At 39.8% G+C, this 14628-nt stretch overlaps 1 protein-coding gene across 2 annotated transcripts in view; it reads right to left on the reverse strand.

Annotated features, from left to right (window-relative positions):
• LOC103136577 (heterogeneous nuclear ribonucleoprotein C-like) overlaps positions 1-14628 on the reverse strand; it is a 44089-nt gene that overhangs the window by 22292 nt on the left and 7169 nt on the right. For both annotated transcript variants that reach the window (XM_016670390.1, XM_007549888.2), the window contains exon 2: positions 14130-14205. In XM_016670390.1, the coding sequence (XP_016525876.1) occupies positions 14130-14203 (74 nt within the window). In that variant the 5' untranslated portion in view covers positions 14204-14205. The remainder of the gene's footprint in view (positions 1-14129; positions 14206-14628) is intronic.

A 14628-nucleotide genomic window follows, 5' to 3' on the forward strand; every position in this document is an offset into this window, starting at 1 on the left:
CATGCACGTTTTGGACAGGGAAGACAGGTGATTAAGTGAGGGAATCACCTGTCATAAAAGTCGATAATATATTGAACCATTTTGAATAGTAATCACCTAAGTTAAAGACAAAAACCTTCACTAAATGGAAGAAGAGGCCTCAGATTTCATCTTTCTAACATCTAATCTGCAGCTCTGACTCGTCTCTACAGGAGATTTTTTTGCCTTTTACACCTTGGGACATGTGACCATCATCTAAAAAAAGCCAGAGTTTCATCTAATAAAACCACTTCTTTTCTTTTATCTTTGTAATACGCCTCCAGAACTGTAGATTAACAGTCCACTTGTGTTTAATAGGACTGCTGCACTGGTGTAGACTATATTAATAGGTAAAGAATTTGCGTTTTGGATCCATTTTTCTTTCTGATTTGGGTGCATTAACTATGTTGCTTGGAGCCTGGTCTCAGTAGAATATTAACCCTGTCAGAAATACAACAAACCCAGAACCACAGACATAATTGTTAATCCAAAATGCTGATGCCTTTTTTTCTGCTTCCAACATATGAACTGGAAGTACTGATCACTTGTTTTACATACCCCAAAACCTGAAAAGCAAGGTTTTTTTAAAGTGAGGTAATCACTATTATTAAACTCAGCTATCACTGTTTTCTCTTTTGTTTTGACAAATGCATCAGCAGTTATTCTGCTGTAATAACATTGTTAACTAGAAGGAATTATGGAGCCCCCTTGCACCAAGTGACTATATTTTTATATACTCAGATGCTCATTTTAACTCCCCCTCCGTCCCCCTGCTAACCCCCATTACCTCTCTGTGCTGACAGACAACTTTTGCAGTCCAAGCCACAGAAAAGTCTCTACTGCTGCCTCCCAAATGCTGACATACTCAAACACACCGCTCCCGTCCCCTTCCTCTGCCCTCCCCGAGTCGCTCACTGCTTTTTATTGCCTCTCCCTGGCCCCCGTTCTATCTTTGTGCCGCTCAGCAGCTTGCTGTGCCGTTAAAATGACCTCTGTTAGTTTGTCATGTGTTTCGGTCCCTGGTTGCGCTCTGTAAAGTCACTTTCAGCATCATTCTGGTGACCTGGGCAGTCATCGAAAGAGAGAGACAGCACTGCAGGGTTCGCATTCCCTCAGGAGCAAAATGAATGCACTTAGCATTGGACAGTAATGAAAGCAGTTCTTTTTTTTTTTTTTTTTTCAATTTTAGCAATTACGCACTTAGAAATATGTGAAATGCATTTTCCTATAGCTGCAATAAATGTGCAGAAATGTGGCTTTTTTTTTTTATTTTTATTTTGTGTCGTAAGATAGTAAAGTGGAGTGGCACAGGGTTAAAGCAGGCGACCCATGTATCATATTCCTCCGTTCTCTACGCGGCCGTCACAGGTTCGAATCCTGGCCTGTTAACTTTTGCTGCATGTCTTCCCCCTCCACTTTCCTGCCGATTTACTGTCAAATAAAGACGAGTAGAGCTTATAAAATCCTTTAGGATAAAAACATCTTTCTTAAAGGACATTTTATTTTATAGTGCCTGCTCAGTATGAAGGATTGCTTCAAAATCAAAGAATAGATGCAATCAGGTGGGTTTCCTTAGACTTTTCTTTTTTCTTCCACCCGTTGCGTCAAACTTGACTGCACTGTTTTATAGCTGGGACTGAATTAGAATGTATTCAATAAAATTTAAATCTGACTGTAAGATCAGTTTGAATGTTTCTGTATATTAGTCTTTGTTTTTTGAAAGACCCTAAGAAAACCGCTGTAAAATATTACCAACCAGATTTGTTGCCTGGAAGCAAAACGCTTTAAAAAAGAAGAAAGGGTTTGAAAGTTTTTTTTATGCACCCTGTTGTAAACTACAGTACCTTGACTCAATTTTTCTAAGTTTGAGACTCCACTGAAAGTCACTTTGGGACATCTGTTTATAAGTGTTGTTATTTTTACTGAGCCTGAAGTGGCAAGTTGCTCCCCTAAGCTGACTGAGTGTCTAAATGCAGGCTGGTATTGATCGACCGCCTTTCACACAGCCTCGCTGAGGACACATTAAATGCGTTATAAGTCATTAAGAGCTCCGGGCCTTGAATTTCACCCGTCTGGCTTAAAAATATATCGACGTATTATGCTCGGACAAAGTTTGTATTTTTCCAGGCGCCCTGTAGGTGTGTAAGAGCACCGGCATCTCTGCGCACCTCGCCCTCTCCTTACTGTGCTGAACACTGGGGAGCATGTGTCAGCGCACGGCTGGGCTGGGAACACGCAGAGACATTGAGTCTGTGTGTGTGTGTGTATAGGGAACAGGATCGTCCTCTTTCTGCCCCAGGGGGCTCAGAGCCCATTTCCTGTTGTGCGGTGTGATAAGTTTCCCTGTCAGATCCTCACAGCACCACTATATTTCTGATAAGCTCCACTGCTAGTTTTCCCGACCTCTGGCACAGAGATCAATTTGAGATTGATTCCGAATGCCCTGCTGGGCCGAGCTGGAAGATCAATTTGAGATGGATTGTTCACGCCAGGGGGGCAATGACACGCAGTGCAGTGCTCACTAGCTTTCTCTCCCTCGCTTTCTTCACCCCTCACGCTCCGTGGCTGCTGTTATTTCTATTCCATCTGCATTTTTCTCTCCTCTTTGCTGCTCTTTTGTTCAATTGTTTCACACTTGTCCTTCACTGTTCCTTTGGGTTGCACCCTGCTTATCACTCACCTTTCCACATTAATCCTCATTTATGCCTTCTGCACTCTGTTTTCCACCTGCTTCCCTCACTTTTGTCCTGGCAGCTGAGGGTAAGGAGTGAGGATGGTGATGACTTCATTAGCAGACGGACAGACCTGCACAGATAAGTCTGCACATGGCTGGGTGATGCTTTGAGCTTCAGCAGTGGTTGGGATGGAGGATGTTGGAAAACTTTTAATACCCAGAGAGTTTTTTTCCACTATGTCACATAAACTTCAGTGCAACCTACAAGATTTTAAAAAAAAAAGTCAACCTGTGTATAATTTAATCTCAGAATAAGTAAAAATCTGTGAAGATTTCATTTGTTTGTTAGAGAACAAACAGCAGCACCAAAAGGACCAAAGAACACATCCAGGCAGGTTCCAGGAAAAGTTGTGGAACAGTTCAAAGAAGGCTTGGATTAAAAAGCTTTAAACATCACATGGGGCATTGTCCAATCCATCATCTGGAAACTAAAGGATTATCCCACAACTGAAAACCTGCCAAAAAAACTGCTGTCCACATAAACTGATGGGCCTGAAAAGAAGACCTTTATTCAGGGAAGCAGCCAAGAGGCCCATGGTATCTCTGGAGGAGCTGCAAAGCCCCACTGGAAGGGAGAGTTAACGGGCATTGTGTTCTCCACAAGGCGGGCCGTTTTGGAGGGTAAAAAGGAGAAAGCCATTATAAAAAGAAAGCCATAAGAAGTCATGTTCCCATACATAAGGTCAGCTAAACATGTGCTCTGGAGGAATGAGATAAAATTAAACACTGTGTGTCATCTTGAGCAAATCACCCCCACAGTGCACCATGGTGATGGCAGCATCATGCTGTGGGGATGCATTCTTCCACAAAGATAAGGAAGACGGTCAGAGTTGGTCGGGAACAGACAGAGCTAAACACACTGCAGTCCTGGGAGAAAATCTTAAGAGTTTCCAAAAAAATATGTGACTCTGGTGGTTCACTTTCCATACCAACAAGAAATCAGAACAACAGAATTCAAATCAAAAAATATTCATGCAGTGAAATAGCAATTAAAGTCCAGATCTGTGGTTCCAGGTTTATCCAACCTGACTGGACTTGCAGTCTAATTGCATTATAGTGTGGTTCTACAAAGGATTCACTCAGTGGGCTAAATACAAATGTACCGTATTTTCCACATTATATACGCCTTATAATGCACAGCATTATAAGGCGTATAGAATAGATGGTACAGTTAGGGTTGCCACCCGGGATGCGATTTGTTCCGTACTCTACAAATGTGGATGTGTAATAAAGAGGTCACTCCGCAGTCTCTGTCTCTCTTCCCCCCCGCCTTTAAATGTATAGGGGCTGGTCCCTTGGTAACCATAGTCGAAGCACCCCGGATGAATGTCTAAAGCCACTTTGTTGACATAAAGAATGTCAACAAAACAGTCCGACTCCGGTCGGCGAGGAGAGCTTTCCGCGACTGGGCCGGGGAGTGGCCGGACGATGGTCACCCTTCTCCGTTCGCGCACAGGATGTTCCTGGAGAACGTGGTGCTAAATGACCTGCAGACGACCTGATCATAGACGGCTGGTAGGTAGATAGGTCAGTCAAACTTTATTAACGAACCAGCGTTCTGACAACTATCCCAGCATGCACTGCGTGCTTCTTCTTCTGCGGGCGAAAATGAAGTCGGCGGCTGCTTACCGTAGTTGCTAGACCTGTTGTGGCTCAATATTGGTCCATATATAAGGCGCACCGGATTATAAGGCGCACTGTTGGCTTTTGAGGAAATTGAAGGTTTTTAGGTGCGCCTTATAGTGTGGAAAATACGATAAGACAAATTCTTATGTTTACAATCTTTTTTTTTTTAAAACGTGGCCTTTTACTTTCATTTCACAATAATGTGCTACATTATGTTAGTATGTCTTGTATGAAAAACATGGGAGTTTGTTGTCGTAGCGTGATAAAATATCTCATCATTTTTATTTTTTTCTCTGCAATTTATCTCCCTGTAACATCCTGTCTGCAGCCAGGATGTTCTGCCCACCGTCTTCTGCTCTCTCTTGTTTCCCACCGTCTCAGAGGCTTTGTCGGTGGCCCTGAAACTATCTGATGCACTTTCCTTCCTCCTCTGCGGGGATTGACCTTTTCCCCAGCAGTACATCCACCTCAGTCTGCACTGACCTTTACCTACAGTACAGCTCCAGTCACCTCTTAGGAATGGACTGCAAACAGCACATTGTCTGTGTATCCATGCAGAGAGAAAGCTGTCAGGGGACAGAGAGGGAGGCTGGACAGCAAAGTGAAAATGGCAGTTAGGCTGTAAAATTGATGTTAAAGTGGAAAGGGGAGGGAACAGCAGGCTTTGGTGCATAGTTAGTGGGCTGTTTTTGGCCACAGCGCAAGTGAGAACTGCCACCACGGTGGCATGCTTTGCCAGTGACGGTCTGTCACCCAGACTGCCAGTTAGTCATGCAGCTATGCACACATAATAAGAGTGACATGAGAGCAGAAGCTTAAGAGATAAAAATGCTGCACTCTTGATTGATTTGGCATTATCCAGGATGGATAGATGGTTTGGAGAGGCTATCTAAATCAAATCAATCAAATCCTTCTTACTGTAAGAGGCAAGAGGTCTTGTGCCACTTTTGCAAAAAAATGTTCCACCACAAACCTCCCATATGAATAATGCTTTCATATGTTTCTGCCGTCATTTTGTCAGATTAATTGTTTGATTACTGCATCTGAGTGCTGCCTTTTGCTTTCCTGGATTACACAAGTTTGTAACTGAAAGTGCAGATGGGTACAACCCAGCATTATCTGATTATAGATTATCAGACAGAGAAAATATCAGAGTAGCCAACTAAAAGATCAGTTAACACTCAGCTGCAAGAGTAATAAAACAGTCCAGAATACCACCAATCAGAGTTGTAGTGTCATCTTCCTCCACCAATCTGCCAAACAGTATGCTTTGTGTAAAGTCTAGCATGGAAACTGAAGAGTAAATCATTCACTTTGTCCAAGAGCTAATCAGTGTAACTGTAGCTGTTAAATGTGAAAGACACAGACAGCATCTGTCTAAGGATTGTGCTCGAGAACAAGGACAAGAGAAGAACGAATTTTCAAAGGAAGAGTCATAAAGCTGGAATACATACAATGCCATAGTTACAGTGGATCTACTGTCCAAACAGTAAAGCATGTTTGACAAATATAAGTTTAAACTACATCATTGCTCACAAAAAATGAAATGTGTCCTAATGAGAGAAAGCACATTGCAACAGTCCTTCAGGTATTACTAGGATGAACAAGGTAAAGAAATGGTAATAAAAACAACAGGCTGTCTGCTGACACCTTGAAGATATTTCAAACAGGACATCAGGAGAACACAACTCTTGAAACAATAGTTGAGAATTTTCTTGAACAATCCTGTGTCCCACTTTGGCAGGAAATGGGTTTGCCTCTGATGGTGGAATACAAAATTGGCACTTAAGTCAAAACTTGAGTATTTGTTGATGATACCCATGTCGTTTAGAGATTTTAGTAGCTGATAGAACGTCTCACTGAATTAGTCTCTCGTTTTGAAACCCAAAATAAGAGGCTTTATGTCTAAATGTTGCTGCAGGGATGAAATGTTAAAATCAAGATATTAATATTTAAAGTAAATGCTTACAATAGTTGGAGAAGAGATTAAGGTACAATCTCATATGTTGTTTTGCAGCTGTTTTGACTGCCAGTCCAGGTGATGGGAGCAATCTGCATCTAGTTTTACATGAGATTGCAAAATGTTTGTTTTTTTAACAGCCGTTTTGCTTTTTGTTTTCCTCTGCACAAAATTGACACCAGCTTTCTGCAGGAGTTATTTTTTGTGCATTCTCTGAATGAAGTAAAACACTCTCGTCTTTGAGAAAATATTTTGGGTTTATTACCAGTCACAATGTTATAATGGCAACATGATACAATTCAGAATCAATTGGCTTTTAAGTGAAACTGCACTTACCGTTAGTGTATAGTGCTGTAATATGGTTTTCCACTCCTACGTTACATTTGAGCTGCAATGCTGGCCTGTTTGTGTCAAATCTGAGTGGAGTTATTGTCAGCCATAATATTTATATTCATACTGAAAGCACTAATATATCCGTCTCTTAGATAAAGAACTCTCTGTATAACATTTTTTTTCTTTTAGCCACTGTGCAAGCATAAGAAGACATGAAAGCTATTCTCAAAGTGAAATTAAATGGGAAGACGTCAATCCCCGTAAAGTCATAAAGCTGTGATGATCTGCCTTTTGTTTTTCATCTGTACAAAACACACCTAAGCTATTCGTGAAAGACATTTTGTCAATCATAACAGGATACCAACTCTTGCGTTCTGCAAGGAAAAGAAGGTCAGGAAGTTTATTATGTCTCCATTCAGGGAGGCAACAGAATCCCAAATAAATCCATCTCCTTGACATTCCTGCTCATAAATAATGAACAACTTGCTCAATGTTACCACTGAAAGAATTCACACTATTGGTAGCACATTTTTTCTTTCAACTTCTACCAGTTGTCTGTTTTTTGTAATTTCAAGAATTGAATTAATTTTAATCTGACTCCTACTTAGTTGTAATCACAAAACTGATCATGTTATTAATGATCATTATTGATAGGTTCAGATTTATTTCAAACCTGATGAAACAGATTCACAATATCAAGTCACGTCTTTGTATGTTACATTTCCTTTCTTCATATTTGATAAGCAGTAGATAGAATTGCGAACTTATATATTCCTGTCCAGTTACAATGTCAGTCAGCTGCTACTGAAATGTTAACAAAATTTACAATTTTAAAATAATATCTAAATCTTTCAAAACAAAACAAAAAAATAACACATGATTAAACATGTTGTGCTAATAAAATGTTGCATGGTAAACCTCTGAACTGAAATGAAAGTAGATGGGATTTAGTTTGACTAGCAAGAGTCAAACTAAAGGAAGGAATTTGATCATAAAAGCCAATGAACTTCAGCTTTGCCCCTTGGTTTCCCACAGCATGTGGCGCATTTACAGATGACAGCCAACGGCGCTGCAGGCTGGATACACATATACAATCTGTCAGACCAAGTGTCAAATATTGCACAGAAAAAGAGATAAACAACCACCTTGTGTGATAAGTTTCTCATTACATCTTTCTGGTATACAATGTTTGTTTTTCATAGTGAAGAACATGGATGAAATTGAGAAACATGGCAATATCAGAAGAATAAAGTAAGAACAGGAAGATATTTTAACCTGAACAGGACAAAACCTCTTACAGACAAGTAGGACAAGGTTGAAGCTTTAATGGGAGCAATGTTAACAGTGACAGAGGTTTTATTCATCTTATATTATCGGTTATTTGACCCTGACTCATAATTTTCAGGATGAAAAAAACTGTAAAGGCTTGGTTGTGAGAATTGTGGGTAGATTAACGTTTTCAGATGTATTCCTGTGAATAAAAAAACTTGTAATAAACACAAAATTCAATTGAACCACTGTTCTCTGATCATCCTTCTTAGATGTATAAGAAAAACCATCAGGCTGCTGCATTTATTCCATCCTATTTCCAGCACTTTGATGACTGTCCCTTCTCATAATTAGTGATAATGACTGATTATGGCAAATTAAGAGGTGGAAATGCACACACACTCTGCTTGATGGTCACACACCATCATCCCTGTGTGAATCCTTCCTTTCCCTTTGCACAGAGAGGTACAATTAAGCAGATAATGCAATTAGCGATGAGGTAAATTTGTCAGACACTGATTAAAGCTATGACCAAACAAAAATAAAGTTCGCTTGTGTTATTTCTTCAACCAAAATGCTTGCTTTATTCTGAGAAGATACATTTAAGGTAAGAATACCAGGCTAAAAATGATGATCCTGTTTGCTTGGTTAGAAAGGAAATCTTAAGGAAAAGCAACATCTTTACCTACACAACGGCCTTATCAGACACTGAAGAACTTCTTCCTCAGGATGACATATGAACTAGTAAAAGCATTGTAAAATGCTTCTATATAATATTTTAAATATGAGTGGGTGGTATCAATACTTTAGTTCTCACTAGAGCACAAGTTTACTGTATTAAGAAAAATTAGCATTTTACCCTCTAATTATTTGGCATAAGCAAGTGCTAAGTTGGTTCAAAAATTGGACATAATGTCAAAAAATTAGCAAACATTTATTGTTAAATTCTAATTAGACATTGTAAAGCTATTGTCTTCATTTATCAATATTATTTTCTCATGAACTATTAGGTAAGGTATTAGCAGTATTGTCTTGCTTGGACAACACAGAAGGTTATGGGTTTGAAAAAGTGCATGGACGTCTTGGAGTACATTGAACTTCTAAACAATAACAATAAACTTTATCAAAAGCCACTGGGAAATGCACTTGTTGTACTGCAGCCTAGTTGAAGAACTGTCCGAAGGTCTGAAAAGATCAAAATAAATCAGAAAAAGACACATCAATTTGTTGAGTTTGTGGCAAAATCTATTAAAATACAAAATAAATGCCTTTAAAAAAATTGAGTTTTCTTATAAATAATATCAAAACCTCATCTTGTCCCGGTATCGCGTCTCATCTCGCCTTGTGAGTCTTAGGTATTGTTACACCCCTATCAAATAATAGTTGCTTGGTAATCAAAGTATTTTTGATAGCTTGGGCTACACAGTGACGCAGTTGGTAGCACTGTTGCCTTGCAGCAAAAAGGTCCTGAGTTCGATTCCCAGCCCCGGGTCTTTCTGTATGGAGTTTGCATGTTCTCCCTGTGCATGGTGGGTTCTCTCCGGGTACTCCGGCTTCCTCCCACAGTCCAAATGCATGACTATTAGGTTAATTGGTCTCTCTAAATTCTCCTTAGTGAGTGTGTGCGTGTGGTTGTTTGTCCCGTCTGTCTCTGTGTTGCCCTGCGATGGACAGGCGACCCGTCCAGGGTGACCCCGCCTCTCGCCCGTTGACAGCTGGAGATAGGCACCAGTACCCTTCCCGACCCCAACGGGATAAGAGTGTAAAAAAAAATGCCTGGATGATTGTTAGCTTTAAATGTCAAACACTTATCGCTTTAACACATTTCTTGGGTTGAAAATCTTACCCTGAATGCCACGTTAAATCTGTAACCCAGCCCTGTAGGGTCAAATGAACCCAGACCAGGATTTTCTTTTACCATCTACATTATGTAAAGAAATAAAGAATAAAAGAAAAACAATCCCAGTTTATGGGTTAGCCATTAGCGTAAACACCCTTTAAGACCCTGTGTGGCACCTGAGCCTCTTAATGAAGGCCACAAAGAGCAGTGGGCTTCTATAGTTGTTCACCAGAGCATAAAGAAGCAGCAACGCAGTAGCATCTGTGTCTGGGTGGGGAAATGCTTGCCACTCTCTCCACACAGCTGGGGTTTACTGAGTTAAAGGACACCTGTGTCTGTCGGAAAGTAATAATAAATGATAACACCCATGTGTTGTCATGGCCGCTCTACAGGAAACAGGGGAGACATGTGAGGGTAAAAAAGATGAAGGCAATGGAAAGAAGGCATGTACCTTTCCTCCATGGAAGGCTGCCACCATTAAACATGACATAATTTGTTCATACACAATATGAAAAGATTTTACTGGGCTGGCCATCTGAGTTTAAAAATGTAATCATGTAAAAACAAATCAAACTCTCTAGTAATTAAATCCGTTCAGAAATGCTGTAAACCTGCATGGAGTCGGCAAGCAGATAACGGGACTTTAGTGTCTTACGGAGGAGGTTGAGGTTTTTTTTGTTTCCTGAATTATCTGGGCCGCAGGCAGAAGTGTTTGTTGGCCGACTCTGTGAGGATGGAGAGAGGCGGGAGCAGACGGGGCTCTACGCTGCCAGCCTCACGGCGCGGGGGGTTTTAGTCTGGACAGAGAAATTTTTGGTAGCTGTCTCCACATGATTTACATTTGTGTCTGTGGCTGTGTTGTAGTTTCTGGCTCTGGAAAATTGATCATGTACCCTAAACTGGAATAAGACACATTTGACTTATCTATTCATTTGGAATTGAAATCGCATTTTGGTTTGGTGGTGGAGACTGACTTCTTTTGTACAATAAAGTCATATTTATGTTGTTTTCTATCCACATGTGACTAGAGAGAGTATGACGGGATATTGGATTTGCAATATTTGTGTGTGTTTGCCAAATACAGAAGAGACAGCCATAAACCTTTGCAAAGACTATAAAGGGATAAAGAGGAGCAGGACTCAATGATTTGCATCATCTTCACATATTTCAATAAAAAACCTGGATTGAAATTCAGAAACGGCTGAGCAAATATGAAAGTGTCTTCAGACTGTTTCAAAAACAAGCAGAAAAAAAAGCTTCTTTATAGCTCCAAATCAAACCCCAAAAAACATTAAATAAGAGCAATCTATCCAGCACTGCATTCCACGGTGTTCACAAATAATGTTAAAATGTGGTGCTGAAAGCAAAGAAAGCAATGTTAAGAGGAAGTGAGTTACCGAAGAGTGGACTCAAGGATTCCTTCACAAAGTCGACAAAAGAAGAAAAACATTTTCAAGGAACAAGGCACAGTTTGTGAACTGTTCGATTCCAGTCGAGCAGTTCACAAATCTGAGGTGAAAACTATTTCTTTTTCATTCAAGTTTTCCTTTGGATAATTTCACAGAGCACTATTGATAGTAATACTGTAAATATGATATATAAATATTATATAAATGATCTATCTCTTTCTATTCAAGCCACTTACAATCTAGGTTATCCACCAGGTTTATCTCCCTGACATAACACACTGACACTGGACATATTACTTTGCTGTGTTAGGATTCATATATAATATATTGTGTCCCCAGGTTGCCCCTGTCCGTGTGCAGAATATCTTTAATCCAGTTCTCTCTCTCTTTCTCCTCGTCTCTCTCTGACCTTAACCTCAAACATTATTCGCACTGTCCCCCATGTTTTTTTTAGCAGCATGCATCATTGCATTAATGAGGTTAGTCATACAGAACCACACACATGCATGCTCACAAAGAAAAACACCTGAGGTCTCACCACTGATACAGCTTGATATCGCCCATGTGATATTTTATGGGGATGATAAAAGGAGCCTGTCAAGTCTGATAACAAATGGAAAACAAACAGTCTTAAACAGCACCAGCAGGTCTGTGAGGCTTTTCACATTCACACCTTCACATCATGAGTGTGGTGTTAACATTTCACGTAGTAAATGCTTACACACATCTCAGTGGATTTAAGATATGTGTCATTTTTTTACTGGCTTCCCTTCCAATTTCATAACAATTTTATGATTTTATTGATTTTGAAACAAGTACCTAAAGAATCTGGCCTGTGCTAAATTTGTCATATCTTGTCACCATCCACACACAGGTCACAGCATTCTGATTAGGCCACTACTTTGGTTTCAATGCTGCTACATCCAGCTAGAAGCAGAATGTTGATCAGGCATTTGCCTCATCAGTTTACCTTAAAAGCAGCTAAGTGGCTAATTAAAAGGAGCTAAGCAGCTATTAATTAAATCATAATTCAGTTCACTCAATTATGAGCTACTTGAGTTTTGCTTCTTGTGCCAGCTGTTCTTTTCATATGAGAGCTTTTTTCATATGGACTTTTTCACCTTCATTCATAAAGTCATGTGTGGCAGAGAGCTAACGTCACACATCACCCTGAACAAGCCACTACCACTGCAAAACGTGATGGTGGCATCATCATTGTGTGGGGATCCTTCTGTTCAGTGGGAACACAAAACCTGAACAGAGTTGATGTGAAGATGGATGATAAATAAATGTGGGTCAGTCCCGGTAGAAACGTTGTTAGAGGCTGCAGAAGACTTGAAAATTCCTCTTCACAAATTGTCTGTGATTAATGTAACTGTACTTTAACTATTTTGCAAGGATGAATGGACACTAGGGTTGGGCGATATGGACTTTACGTTTTACCACGATATTTTGTGGTACTATTATGATACTGATAAAAGTGGCCATAACTTTAGGTACGACTGTGACTGCCGCACACAGCAGTCCCATCTCCACAAACAATTATTGCTCTCAAAAAAGTATTAATATGCTTCTTTAGGACACCAATCACATAACGAAGTGTGATTTGTATCACTTGAACATAGTCACTGCAGTTAATAATATTTTAAAATTTATTGATATTTATTGATGTTCTCAATTACAAAAGAAAACGGTAAAGCTAACAATCCCAACACTGCGGACAATTTGTATTTTTTTTTAAACATTAATTGGAAGTTATCATAACGATAAATCAAAAATATTTATCATAAGAAATTTATCACAATAAATGATAAATGATATGACAATTGCCCATCCCCCATGCACTTTAGGTGTTAATTTTCTCACGTTCATGCCAGTGTGCAACATCTATCACAAAATTTCCAAAACAAAAACATACATGTCAAGATAGGAAACAGAGCAACAGCAGCTAAAGAAAAAAAAAAAACAGTGCTGCTGTTTCTCCCCAGACAGCTGTAGCTTGTTCTTTCATTGACTTCCTTTACCATTTTCTGGAAGTAATTAACCTTTTTAGCACACAGTCAAAGTGCAATGACTTCAGGATCAGGGCACATCTTGCCAAACAAACAAACAAAATAGAACAAAATAAAAAAACTCAGTTGTTGTTTCGGCTTCTTGAGCAAAAAGCTACAGGTATGTACCACAAACTGGGTCTTTAATAATCTCACATTAGGAAGCACTTCCAAAAATTTGGAAGGCAGTGTTTGCATGTGGATGAGAGTTGAGTGAAGAATGGTTTACTTTGCAAAAAAGAAAAGAAAAACATTCAATGTGGCTTCTTTAGGGGCTTTTTAGGAACTCAACGAATATGAGAAATAAGAAACAGCATATGGACTTCCAGAAAACACACCAGACAAAAAACACAAATGAGGCCAGTAGCAGAACACGAGTCAATAAATGAGAATCTACTCCAGCTTGAGACTGATGCTGCAGACACTGAAACCAGTAGTATCTTTATGTTTTGTTCTTGTTAGAAAGTATAAACAAACTCAATAAGCCAATGCAAAGTCATCTCTCTCCTGCGCCCTACCCTCTAATTCGAAGCACAGAGCGCGCCTAGCTCCACAGTGCTGCATTGACCTGCCGGCAATAGGCAGCAATCAGCTCCAATCACACGTGTGCGTTGCATCAACAAATAATTTAAAACACTGAATGATGGAAACCGCACCTCTGGCACAAATCAATAGACGCTTAAACACACAGCAGGTATGAAGCTAATAACGAATAATGCTGCATTTATTGGAAAGCTGAGATGCAGCAGAGTTGCAGATAAAGGGCTGCAGCAAATAACACAACACATCATTATCTTTGAGAGTGTGAGGGAATTAGAGTGTCTGCACAAGTCTGCGTGTGTGTGTGTGTGTGCTCGTGTGTGTGTGTGAATAGGTGGCTCATACTCACCCATAAGTGGTGTTGCTGGCCCTCTTACTAGCTGCCCTGGAGCGACTCGACTTCAACTCTCCACTCATGCTCATGTCTGCATGAAAGAGCAACCAATTAACTTTGTGCTGATGGAGTCAAGAGCAACAAAGCTAATAAACAAAGTGGACAAAACAAACAACAGGAGGAATGTTCAGATTAACGAGAAAGAATTCATTCTGCACCAAGTTGGTTTTATCTGCACAGGAAAGGACTTGTTCCATTGTACTTGTGGTCTCAATTCAGCATTGACTGGTTTCTGGTGTCTGTCTTTCTTTCCCTTTTTCTTTCTTTCTTTCTTTCTTTCCTTTTTTCTTTGGCTCCCCATTAGTTGCAGTTCCCTGCATCTACTCTTCCTGGGGTCCAAACATTCAACATAAACAACTGAAGATACATAATATACATAGGTCACATAACAAATAAAAAATTAACTACAAAAATAAACAAATACAAATACAATAGATGCCACAGATCAAAACAA

Source organism: Poecilia formosa, unplaced genomic scaffold (genome assembly GCF_000485575.1).
Source record: "Poecilia formosa unplaced genomic scaffold, Poecilia_formosa-5.1.2 Scaffold33, whole genome shotgun sequence".
Classification (NCBI taxonomy): domain Eukaryota; kingdom Metazoa; phylum Chordata; class Actinopteri; order Cyprinodontiformes; family Poeciliidae; genus Poecilia; species Poecilia formosa.